General features: G+C 22.7%; 4 protein-coding genes across 4 annotated transcripts; 3 read left to right on the top strand and 1 right to left on the bottom strand.

Moving 5' to 3' along the window:
• Window positions 1-1,348: 1,348 nt before the first annotated feature.
• Window positions 1,349-2,746, top strand: PY17X_1034300 (eukaryotic translation initiation factor 2 subunit gamma, putative; the record flags this gene model as incomplete). Its single annotated transcript, XM_719183.1, has 1 exon — window positions 1,349-2,746. The coding sequence occupies one exon, from the start codon at window positions 1,349-1,351 to the stop codon at window positions 2,744-2,746; it is 1,398 nt and encodes a 465-aa protein (XP_724276.1).
• Window positions 2,747-4,078: 1,332 nt separating this feature from the next.
• On the bottom strand, window positions 4,079-5,280 carry PY17X_1034200 (conserved protein, unknown function; the record flags this gene model as incomplete). Its single annotated transcript, XM_022956330.1, has 2 exons — window positions 4,079-4,277; window positions 4,454-5,280. 2 exons carry the CDS (start codon window positions 5,278-5,280, stop codon window positions 4,079-4,081), a joined length of 1,026 nt encoding a protein of 341 aa, XP_022813384.1.
• Window positions 5,281-8,208: 2,928 nt separating this feature from the next.
• Window positions 8,209-9,662, top strand: PY17X_1034100 (ankyrin-repeat protein, putative; the record flags this gene model as incomplete). The annotated part of the gene is made up of 7 exons (XM_022956329.1): window positions 8,209-8,254; window positions 8,384-8,453; window positions 8,648-8,798; window positions 8,893-9,004; window positions 9,210-9,247; window positions 9,397-9,426; window positions 9,591-9,662. The coding sequence occupies 7 exons, from the start codon at window positions 8,209-8,211 to the stop codon at window positions 9,660-9,662; spliced, it is 519 nt and encodes a 172-aa protein (XP_022813383.1).
• A 1,603-nt stretch (window positions 9,663-11,265) lies between these two features.
• On the top strand, window positions 11,266-13,516 carry PY17X_1034000 (ribosome maturation protein SBDS, putative; the record flags this gene model as incomplete). Its single annotated transcript, XM_022956327.1, has 4 exons — window positions 11,266-11,392; window positions 11,482-11,628; window positions 11,734-11,865; window positions 12,069-13,516. 4 exons carry the CDS (start codon window positions 11,266-11,268, stop codon window positions 13,514-13,516), a joined length of 1,854 nt encoding a protein of 617 aa, XP_022813382.1.
• Window positions 13,517-13,997: the final 481 nt, after the last annotated feature.

Below are 13,997 nucleotides of genomic sequence, written 5' to 3'. Positions count from 1 at the left end.
AATAGGTTGAGACATATAAGCATTAGCTATATATAGCTCCCCAATTCTTTACTCACTCAAATACTTGATGTTTTTTCACCTTCTTACAATATATTGTATTACAATGACAGTTATCCATACACAACATATATTTGAAAATTTTTTATACGATGGATATATAAAAATATGCACATACATATATATTTTTTGTATTATTTTAAAAATGAAGAAGTTTATAAATACCATTCCAATGAACTGAAAAATATTATTTTAAGTACCTTTTTTTTTAATGTCAAAGGTGATTATAATATATTAAATTATAAATTTTTTTTTTTAGATATATCACAGGGTTTATAAGCATACCTTTCAAGATATACAAAATGCATATATACATAAATATACATGCGTACAATATTAGGTACCATAAAACTGCAACGTAACGAAACATTTTATATGTATTTATTCCGTTATAGTAAAATATAATATATTTATATTAAGCGGTATATATTTATAATTGTTGCATTATATATATGATGCAAATATATAAATTAAATGCCTATAAACTCATGTACAATAAAATATAAAACATATTATTACATATTCGTGTATATATACATATTTTTCCTTATGAGTAGTAAAAATACAAGAGTTTATAATATAATGAAAATTATAAGCTATATAAAACAATTTCATGAACAATTATAATAAAAAATAAAAATAAAGAAACAAAAACATTTTTAAATAATATATATATATATATAATTAATAGAAGAAAATAATAATAAAAAAATACATATATATTATTATGCATTTTTTCGTGTAAATAATATAAACATTGCACTAAAAATATAACAACATAATAGAATATTCAGGGTCATGTTATGGCAAAAGGCTATAAAACTTTATGGAGAAAGAAAGATGCATAAAAAAGAAAAAATAAATATGAACTAAAAATTGAAGAAAAGGATAAACATAAATGATGCGACTTATGTTCAGTAAACCTATTATAATATATTTAAAAAAATCACGAAAAATAACTAATAAAAATATATAATATTAGGTATGTATGTTCAAGGTTGAAATTAAGCATTGACATACATAAACATTTTATATACACCTATTCTGAATATAGGGAAAAAATAAAAAACCAAAACGTTTTTTTTAATCATATCTTTAAAAGTAAAACAAGTGGGGAATAAATTAATAATTTTGGAAAAAATATCATAAAATTCAATAGGGAAGTGCATAATTCACATAAAAAATCGTAAGAATATTTAATTGAATATATAAATAAAATACATTACCTAAGAAATTATACACAGAAAATAGTATATTTCCTCCTTTTTTCTCATATTAATATTAATTTAAAATGATTATTAATGAAAAAGATAAATTAGCGGAACAAAATTTAGAAACATTAGATGTGACTAAATTAACACCATTAAGTGAAGATGTAATAAGTAGACAAGCTACGATAAATCTAGGTACAATAGGCCATGTGGCACATGGTAAATCCACTTTGGTACATGCTATATCAGGAGTTCATACTGTTAGATTTAAACATGAAAAGGAAAGAAACATTACTATAAAATTAGGATATGCTAATGCAAAAATATATAAATGCACAAATCCAGATTGTCCACCACCTGAATGCTATAAATCTTATGAAAGCAGCAAAGAAGATGATCCTATGTGTCCTCGTGAAAATTGTAACTCTAAAATGAAATTATTAAGGCATGTATCTTTCGTTGATTGCCCAGGGCATGATATTTTAATGGCTACTATGTTAAATGGTGCAGCTGTTATGGATGCAGCACTTTTATTAGTAGCAGGTAATGAATCATGTCCCCAACCTCAAACATCTGAGCATTTGGCTGCTGTTGAAATTATGAGATTAAAACACATATTAATTTTACAAAATAAAGTGGAATTAATAAAAGAAGAACAAGCATTAAAACAACAAGAAGAAATTAGAAATTTTGTTTCGGGTACAGCTGCCGACAGTGCACCTATTATACCTATTAGTGCAGTTTTAAAATATAATATAGATGTAGTATGTGAATACATAGTTACCCAAATTAGTATACCAAGAAGAGATTTTATTTCATCACCACATATGATTGTTATTAGATCTTTTGATGTTAATAAACCTGGTGAAGATATTGAAACATTACAAGGTGGTGTTGCAGGTGGTAGTATTTTACATGGGGTATTAAAAGTAGGCGATCAAATTGAAATTAGACCCGGTATTATATCAAAAGATGAAAAGGGAGAAATTACTTGCAGGCCAATTATTTCCAAAATATTATCTATGTTTGCTGAAAATAATAATTTAAAATATGCTGTACCAGGTGGATTAATTGGTGTAGGAACACGAATCGATCCAATTCTTACACGAGCTGATCGTTTAGTTGGTCAGGTCATTGGTCATTTAAATAAATTGCCTGATTGTTTTGCAGAAATTGAAATATCTTATTATTTACTAAGAAGATTATTAGGTGTAAAATCACAAGATGGTGAAAAAAATACAAAAGTAGCCAAACTCAAAAATGGAGAATTCTTAATGATTAATATTGGATCAACATCTATTGGATGCAGAGTTATGGGTATCAAAAACGAACTAGCTAAATTGGAATTAACAGGACCAGTATGTACAAAAATTGGAGATAAAATTGCTCTTAGTAGAAGAGTCGATAAGCATTGGCGTTTAATTGGATGGGGTCAAATCAATAAAGGAAAACCCTTAGATCTCCAGGAGCCAATTTGATGAAAATGGCTATGGTAAAAGGAAAATGAAAGCATCGAAAATATTCATATAGTAAAAACAGGTTAAAATTAAGAATGCATTCAAATTATTAGTAGAATATTTGGACATATAATAACATGGAATATATGTTCATTCGTGTATTTTTTTTCTGATACCTCTTTTTATTTTTCATTTCTTCGTTTTCACTTACATGCATACAATTTTATATTTATGCTACGCAAATAACTTCTTGTATTTGGTTTAAATTATAATTTTTAATTTTTAATATTTACATATAATGATTTTTATGAAAATTTTATTAAACCACCTCTTAGTATTAACATAAATTCAAATGAAAATAAAAATTATGTATATACATATTATACATTGAATTTAATATTATGAGGGTTTGTTAAAAGCGTAAGACATTAATGCATATGATTATGCATTGATTTAAGCGAAGGATAAGTTTACCTTTTTTATTTTTTGATTAAGAAATTAAATTCATGAATAATTAAATAATACATATATATATGAAAATCAATGAAAATATGTTTAAAAAAATAATAAAATAATAGTAAAAATAATACATTAATGTGCATATACACATATGCACATATTGGCAAATGTCTATACATATTTGTGCATAAGTAATGAAATAGGTAACTGTAGATATGAACCTTTAAATACAATGCTAGCATAAGCTAAGATAATTTTATAAAAACTAAAAAACAAAATATATATATATATATATATATATATATATATATAATTTTAATATATTCATAATTATTATAAAAAAATACACCCATTTTTTATTTTCCATGCAATTTCGAATATCTTTTTTTCACGTATGCTATATGGTATATGTAATAAAAATGCAAATATAATATATATGCATACAAAACATAATTTTTGAAAATTAATTCTTGCCCACGAAACATACATAGGGCAAAGAATACAGTAAATACATGTACATATAACTTAAATACTTTTTGAATTCATAAAAATATAAATATTTAAAAAAAAGCAGAAACAACAGAAATTATTATTTTCTCTCACGTATTAAACGCATACATATTTATTTATTATATGTTATATAAACTTATTCTAAGTATCTAATAAAAAATAAATTTCTATAATTTCTCCCATTTTTTAAGTTTTATGTATCCCATAAACTTAATTTCATCACCGTGTTCATCTCTTTATATATTTACATGCGTGGGAATGTTAGTTGAAATATATGGAAGTATTAAATATATGCCTCCTTTATATACCTTAATTTTCTCCTCAATATGCATAGGTTTATGCTAAATGCTTCATTTCTCAATATTATATAGCATGTAAATTAGCTTAAAAAACGAATTCCCGTTTCAATGTTATAATTGATTGCATTGGATTTGAGAATAAGAAATTAAAAAATAATAAATATTTATTTGATTCATTCACTTTATCGAATGACAAGTAATTGAAATGTACATTTTTGTCTTTATCTATTTTTAAACTAAATTTTCTGTTTCCATTTACATTGTCATACAACAACTCGTGAGACCTATAAAAAAGGGAAATATAAAAATATAAAAATATAAAATTTTGAAATAATGTGTACACATGCATTTATAAAAGGATGACATATATGCAAAAAAAATGCGTATTTCCTTTCTTATCATAATTTGGGAAATATTATTAATAACATAAATTTATAGATTAACATGTATATTATATTACTTGTCCTTAAAATTAAAGATAGGGGTAAATATGTTGTTATTATATTTTAGCGAAAGGCATACTGAACCGTCATAATCATTTTTGTTATTTCTTTCAATTATGACTTTGTTATTAAAACTAATTTTATCACCATGTTTATTATAATACTCATATAGTTTACTTTCCAAATTTATAAGGGCCTTCTCATTTTTAAAATCATAGTTAGCATTAATGTAAAAATTATCAAAAAATTGGAAAAAACTAATTTTTTTCATTAAGTCTATAGTATTAAATTCTCCTTTTATAATAGTATTATATGCATTTGCATAAGCATTAACATATACAACCTTAGGAAGTTGATAAACTACATTTGCCCCTAAATTTGTATTTTTTAACAAAGGAATGCTAACATCTAATCCAAATTCGTCAATACAAAAAAAATTACTTTTATTAAATTTTAAAAAATTTTCAAAAATATCAGGGTCTGTTGAATTACTAGTGCCCTTCTCTTCGCCATCACCACCTTCTTCCTTATTTTCCTTTTCTTCTACTACTTTTACAGTTTCTTCTTCATCTTTATCCTTTATACTAACATTGGCATAAACACTTAATCTATCTTTGTATAATCGCTTTCGAAATTTGGTGTATAAATTAATTTTTTTAATATTGTCTTTCAAATATTTATCGGATTTTAAAAAGCTTAGCGTGTTATAAAAATCTAATAAGTTTTTTTTTATTGCATTCGAGCATAATGTGTATTTTTGATTTCCTATTTGTAAATTTATACATGATACATAATTCAATACAAAAAAACAAAAAAATAAATAAAACAAATTTGCAGTAGACATATTTACTATTTATTTATTAAAAAACTTTACAAGTAGAGAGAGAGAAAAAAAAGGTTTCAATATATATGGGTTTTACGATTTGTCCTCTCCCCTTTTTTAGTATTTCATGACTAATGCTTGTTTAATGCGGTTTTCTTTTTATAATTATTTTAGAAATATGCAACTCAAGCCAAAATAAAAAAATATATACATACATGTATATGTTTTATGATATGCCAATTTTTATTGATATCATATAAAATAAATAATTTCTGTTACTAAAACAAAATAAAAAGCAAAAAAAGAAATATTATGTTCAAAATACGATAAAAATATATAAAGTAAGTAATACCATAAATAAAATGCGTATAGTTAAAAAAGCATTGTATATAATATGTATATATTTTCCATGATATCCACACGTATGAATGGTTACAAACCATTTGTATAAAGATTAAACTTGCATACCAATGCAAATAAGTACATATTAATAAGAATGTATGTAATATATATTGTTAACTTTAGCCATAGTATATTGCATTATTCTCTTATATTTTTTACCAATTTGGTAAACTATTTTTTTACATAACAATTTATTTTCCAAAATCTATATATTCTAGAATAATAATTATTGTTATACTATTATCATGTCATTTTATTATTTAAAAATGAAAAGAGAAAAAGGGAAATGCTTTATTATTATTTTTTTTTTTTTTTTTACTTGTATCGATATGCAATTTTGAATAAAGCTTATACAAAAATAATATATTAATATAATATTTTTAATACATAAATAAAAAAATTGCCTCATTTACGTATGCATATATACATATATTTTATATATATGGAACATTTGCATGCATACAATATTTCAAATTGTATACTACACATTATATAAATATGTATTTATCCATATAATATATTTACTTAATAAAACTTATAAATTATTCACACAAACATTATAAATTTTTTATATTTTCAAAAATTTGTATTATTTTAAATTAATATAAAAAAATAGTTTTGAATGTTAATCTGTACAGTTATATATATACATTTAAAATTTTTTCTCTTTCAATTTATGTATTTTTTTAAGAAAAGACTGTATTTTAACAATTATACAAATACGCAAATATATGTATAACTGTGTATGCTACAGTATAAGGCTTAATACGATTTATAGCTGTATGCTTATCTGCTTAATATTATATATACATAAGTTCATGTACACATTGTTCAATACTATGGGCTATATAGATTGAACATATATATGAAAAATAAAACAAGTTATTAATTCTTACAAAATTGATATCCATTTACAAACTATTGACAATTAAAAATTAGTTACTCGGGGTATATCTATTTTTTAATATGCATGTATCATTTATTTGCTTGTTTATATATATTGCTTTTAGAGGAGTATGTTGTGCTTAAAGAACATAAAAAAATACATGAGAAGCGAATAATAGGTGGTATTTTATACTATGGTAACTAACGAAATACTGCTTTTTGTATTCTAAATATATTTTCCTTAAAAAAAATAACAGATATAATAACCTGTTATGCATTTGTATGTTTTCTTTCTTAATGATACACATAATTTTCAGCAAATGTATTAAATATTTCTATCGCACTCTCATAATCATATAAGCTTATAAATATAAAAAAAATATACTTGTATCTTATTATGGAGATTCATAAGGATGCATGCACCCACATATACATTGCACGATTTATTCGCGTCGAGATATTGTAAAGGAAAATATGATAATGGAAAACATGAGAAAAAAAAAAAAAATAGAATAAAGGAATACACTATGCATTCTTCATCTTTATATGTTTTTACTTTTTTTAATTTTTCCTTATTTACAATTTAAAAAAATTAACAATATTAAGAATGCCAAATTTTGTTTTGCGTAAAAATAGTTATCAAAAAATTAAATGTGTGTAAAAAACATTTATATAATTTTTTTTCATCTATCCCAGCAGTTTTATTGGAAACGTATATAAAGGAGAAAAATCCATAAAAAATAATATAGATTCTTCTTTCTCCCAAAATAAATTATATTTATATATATATAACTTAAAATGAAAATATTTTTGAATAATAAACTTTACATAATATATTTATAGAAAATAATATAAAATAGTAAAATGGACAAATTAGGCGTAATTTTACATATGGGTATTATTTTGTTTTCTTACTATTTTTTAGCCAATATTTTTTCATTAAAATAAAATAAATAATAATAATAATAAAACAGACATTTTGTTGCCTCCAATTAGGAATAATTATTGTATAATATAGTAATTAGAAATTTATTTTATTCGTATTTTTTATTTTAATTTCAATTTATTTGGCTGCATATATGTAGCACTGGACGAATTGTAAAATTAAATGAATAACCGAATGCAATACACATAAATCAATTAAACATCGATAAAAATGAAAAAATATAAGTTTATAATAACTAAAATGTTTATTTTTCTCTTTAACCATATTCTAAAAATACCACATTTTTCTTTTACTTTTTTTTGTCTAATTATTCACACACATAGTAATACTAATACACTTTTCAATTTCTTTGCGCATAAAAAATCATAAAACGAGGTGCATACTATATACTTAAACATTTATGCTTTTAATGTAACCATATCTATTTCTTTAGTAATTTTTTATTAAATATCACTACGTATAGTTTTATTTTTCTTTTGTATTATATATAGATTCTCTACATGTATATTATATAATACATGTAATTATACTTTTTTTTATTTTGTGCAAAATTATTACATAAATTGCTAAAACTTCTTACAATTATTTTGATGTAATAGATCAAAATATTGCTTTGTTCATTACAAAATAGAAAATTGACCCATTATTCTAAGTATTTTGCACTACCAATATATATATATATATATATTTTTTTTTTTTTTAATCCGCTTATAATTATGTTTAACTATGAAAGTATATTTATTAACGAAGACGTTGTATCAGGTAGGTTGCGCATCTACTATTTTAAAATTGAATAAATATTAATATTTAAAGTTAAAAGAATATATATTCTTTATTTTAATAGCTAGAATTATATACATATCTATATATTCTAATTTCATTTGTTTTAAGAAATGACCATAGATGATGTAAAAAACTTGAAGCCGTATTGGAATGTCCAAATAGCTAATTTTAAGGACAGGTAAATACTATATCCATAGAGATGCAGATGTATTTATTTATTGGTGCTGGTTCAGGTGTTATGTTATATTGATAATACAATCTTTATATAATTTGTTATGTATCGTGCATTTCTATACATCTGGCGTATATAGAGAGAAAATCATAGGGTATGTTTACATTAAATTATAATTTGTATTTATCTTCCTTTTTAAGCATTAATGAGCCTGTTTTCACCTTGCTGCAAATGGCTATTTTACTTAACAAAAAAAAAATTGTTGGATATTTATTGGCTAGAAAAAGTTTAGATATTAATGTCCTTAGCAAGCATAACCAAACAGCTTTGATGATTGCATGTGAAAAAAAGGTAATATAAAATTATATATTCATATACAAAGGAGAAAATACATATCTATAGAATTATATAAATACAAGATACTCAATCTTTTAATTTTTTAAAGGTCCCTCTTGATTGGATTGAAGCAATTTTAAAAAAGGGTGGAGACTTAGGTATAAATGTAAAAGATGACTTTAATGAAACCGCTTTAGATAAATGCACTTTTAACTCAAAAGGTATATTTGAATATACACCACTAAAAATATATAATTTATGTAGAACAGTTATAAGAATTTCCTATTTATTCTATTCTTTTCAAATATATATATATCACAAACTTTCACTTCTATGTTGTAACTATTATACTAAACGCGTCTTATCAATTTCATTGTCTTTGTGTTAATAGTTTAATTGTTCTATTCCTTTATATATTTTTTGTAGCCTATCAGATGCTTCTAAAATATGGGGCCATTGAAAGTGTAAGATAAATAAAATAAATAATAGCGTTTCATAAATTATTAATATAGAGTATCATCCCCTTCGTTTATATTAATTTTTATAATTTTTCCATATATCATTTTTATTATTATCTCATCATTTTCTTTTTTTCCCCATAAATATCACAAAGAAAAACTCATCAGAAGAGAACAATATTATGGTACAATAAAATAATTGTAAATTCAGTGAAAAATATAAAAATGACACACCAAAAAAATGAACAAATATAAATTAAACACATATATGCATTTACAGTATATCTATGTGTATAATACAAATATGTTCAGATTTTTAATATTTGTATTTTTTTATTTTTTTATGCAGGAAAAAACTTCCAAAAAATGCGATAGCATATGGTCTAATGTTTGTGGATGTGGAACAAGATATTATAAATAACTTTTTTTAAACGCCAGCAAACACACACACATTAATTTCATACTTTCGATAAATTGAATATGAATGATAAATGCACATAATATTTTTTTTAATACATAAATTTTTAAATTAACATAATTTTAATATGCTTGGGTTATCGATGTATTTTGTTAAATGTGCTTAATTTATTTTGTTAGTTTTATCCTTTTGGTATAATTTATAATTAATATTTTTTTTCATCACAACACAATGTGTTTTCTTTTTTTTAATTTCCTTTTTTCTACATATACTTATCTTTATTTGCAATTATATATATATATATATATATATATATATATAATATTAATAACAATAAATAGCGATTTATAACCTTATTGTTATATGTATCATGAATTTATTGAATTAAGTTGTTTTTAGTCTTTTTATTGATATATAACGAATGCGTGCTATTCATAAATATGCACACGTAAATATTTCCATATATAAATATGAAAGTATCTATGCATAATATATAGTTCTTTTAAATAAATATTTTTAAAAGATTAAAATTATTTGAAAAGTGTAATTATTTTAGGAATGATTGTTGCATTTACATTTGCATAAATTCTTTTATTTTTATATTTATTGTTATTTTTGTGTTCCTCTTTAATTCACGCTTTTTGTGCACATCTTATCATGCATTATGTACCCCTGCAGGATGACAAATGTCTTCATTGCATATATGAATTACAAGTGTAGCATTGTTTAATAATTCATCGAAAAAAAATTGTATAAACCAAATAAATGCAAACAATGTAAAATGTAGTTTCATGTAAAAAAAAACATCACCAGTATTTTATCATAAAACCTTTTTTGGTTGTTCTGCAATTTTATCTTAATGAAAATATAAAGTAACGATAATGGGGATAGAGATATGGAAAGCATTTTATAAACATATTGTATAAATTTTATATTATATAGACATTTCGTACTATAATATAATACGGATAATAATAATATTATTATTAATAGAAAAAGGAAAATAAATATATACGTATAAAAAAATATATATAATAAATAAAACATGCGTTTTTTATATCGTAAAAACAAAAAGCAAAACAATTACACACAATTTAAAAAATTTATAATTAGTTGAGAAAAATAATAATAAAAAATTAAATTAACTTTTGTCTGTAAATAATAGTTACTTGGTACCATTTGAATAATTTTTATTATTTTTTTTTCACGATCTTATTTATTTTAAAAAAAAAATTATTTATTCCCAACGCATATGTAACATTTTTTTTTTATAATTTTTTAAATAAAACAAACTTTCAATTTTCTATGTATAATATTATATATTTTTTTCCATTGCTTAACATTTTCAATACTATGTGAATAGTTTTATAAAAGGAATATAAATCTTTTAGTATATTTGTATTGCTAACGATTTCACTTATTTGTAAATATAATAAAATTTAATTAATTCACATATTGCCAGCCATATTAATATTTGTATATAATTATGCATGTTTCTTTTAAATTCAAAAAGCCAATCTATTTTGATTATTTATTTGCTTTAATGTTTTCTTCTTTATTCTTATTTTTCAAATACTTTTACAATTATCAAATATGATTCAATAAAATGGGGGCATTATTTCAGCCTATAAATCAAGTTAAGTTTACGAACGTTGCTATAGTTAAATATAAGCATAAGGGGAACAAATTCGAAATAGCATGTTATAAAAATAAAATTATTGACTGGAAAAATGGTAAGAAAAGAAATTATTCAAACAAAACATATCTTTCATCATTGAAAATTTGTTTAAAAAAAATTCATCAAAATAATTTTTTTATAAAGGTAACGAACTGAATATAGACGACGTTCTACAATCACATTTAATTTTTACAAATATATCAAAAGGAGAAATAGCTAAAAAATCTCAATTAAATTCATGCTTTAATTCCGATGACAATTATGAAATATGTAAAACAATATTAGAGAAAGGTACACCAAAAAGAGTTACATCATTTTTTTCTGTTCATGTTAAATTATTATATTAAGTTTTCATAAAACAACTATTATTTATTTTTTTGCGTTTCTTATCCTTAGGTACACTCCAAATAAGTAATAGAGAAAGAGCAATTTTGAAGGAAAAAATGTACAAAGATATTATCGAAATGTTACATGAAATGAGTGTAAATCCTCAAACAGGGTACCCCTTATCAACAAATATGATTGAAAGTAAACAAATAAATTAGAAAGTATATGTACATGGGTAGTTAATATAGGTGTCCGATTAGTTATATGATGAATATTACCATATGCATGTGTGTATACATACATATGTATATATATACTAGACGCATGACTATGTTTGCTTTTAAACATCAAGTGAGATAAACATATTTTACATCCTCTTTCGTTATACATTTTTTTCAATTTAGGTATGATAAAAAATGTCGGCTATAGCATAAACATAGATGACAGTACCAAAAAACAGGCATTAAAAGTTTTCGAACTTTTACATAAAGAATATGAAGATGTAATACAAAGAGCATTTATGAGAATTCAGATAATATGTGACGATTTTATAAAAAATGATGTAATAAAACTTCTTAATGATAACAATGCAATTATAGAAGAAGATAAAATGACTAACAACTTAAAAAGAGAAGATGAATTAAACCAAAATTGTGACAACATACACAAAGAAAATATGAGCAATCATGATATGAAAAATGATGAAATAAATAATTTAAAAGATCAAAAACAATCCAATTTAAGTTCATCAATTCAATTAAATAATAGTGAAAATGACCCTAAACAGAACAATCATAATTTTTCCTATAATAATAAAACAGGAATAGACAACGAAACTGTCAACGGTACTTCTAACGACATCTTTGATGATACGAAAGATAAAGATCAAGATCAAGTTAACGGGGACAACTGCCAAGATACAATGAATAAGAACAATTTTGATGATGACCCAAATAATAATACTACTAGTACGCATAAAAAAGGTACTAGTAATAACGAACACAGTGAAACAAGTGAAGAGAAACTAGATAGTAAAAAAAATAAAAAAAATCAAGATAGCTTTCCTATTGATAATGAAAAAACAAATAAAGAAAAATTTGCTGATAATTCGAAAATAAAAACAAAACAAAAAATAAATAAACACAACGTAGAAAGGAAAGGTGACAATTTACAAACGTATAAAATTGTATTTTTATGTTACCCATCTTTATATAGGTGTATTGATGAATTCACAAAAAAAAATAAAAAAAATTGTTCCAGCAAAATATTAAGTAATAATGTAAAAGTAGCCACATCTAATAAAAAAAAAAAAAACGATTCACCAACCATACCCAAAGAATCCGATAATACAAATAAGAAAAAGGAAGAAAGAAAAAATAAAAACACAAATGATAAAAATAAAAAAAATTCAATTTCAAAAAAAGAACATAACGATTCAAAGGGAAATAATACTTATATGAAAAACTCCAATGATTCCGAATCAAGTGTGAATGACAAAATTAGTAAGAATAACAATTATATTACTAATAAAAACGAACAATCCAAAAATCAAAATTCAAAAAACAACGGAATTAACAATAATAGAATTAGTAACCAAACTGATGATAAAATAATACAAAATTCCACAAAAGAAAAACCATCCATCGGAATAAATAACAATGATAAAACAACTGGTATGATTATGTGCACAAGTTGTTTAACCCAAATTGAAAAAAATAATTATAAATTACATTGTAGAAGTGATTTTCATGTTTATAATGTAAAAAGAAAATACAAAAAATTGCCTCCAATTACCCTTGAAGAATACATAGAGATCGATTTTGACGTTTCACACTTTCATGTTGATATGTGAATATTCTTTTTCGAATTTCCATGTAAAAAAAATTGTATTTTAAACATAACAAAATGAACATCAAATAGATCGAGAAGGTTACAAAAAAAATCATTGTTTTTGTGCTTCATATTCTGAAAAGTAATTTGTGTGCAATAATATTTTTTGTTAATATATACATACTTGTATATATTTTTTTCATTACACAAATGACTATATTATTATATCTTAGCACATTAATATGTGCTCATATTTTACGCGTGTTTGAACAGCATTTATTGTTACACATTCAAATGTGTATACATATGTATGTAGTTTACATATTTAAAATAAATAATAATTAAATTTTTCTTAATAATTATTTCTTCATTATGTTTCAATATTTATCCTATATATGCATATTAATATTTCCATATTTTTTATTATATAATTTTTTAATGTCCAATTTGTTCACTCATTAAATATTTTTATTTTTTATAACATTAAAAATTATTGCAAAATA

Source organism: Plasmodium yoelii (genome assembly GCF_900002385.2).
Source record: "Plasmodium yoelii strain 17X genome assembly, chromosome: 10".
Lineage (NCBI taxonomy): Eukaryota > Apicomplexa > Aconoidasida > Haemosporida > Plasmodiidae > Plasmodium > Plasmodium yoelii.
The sequence above is the reverse complement of the archived record's forward strand: the minus strand, read 5'-3'. Positions and strand labels throughout refer to the sequence as shown.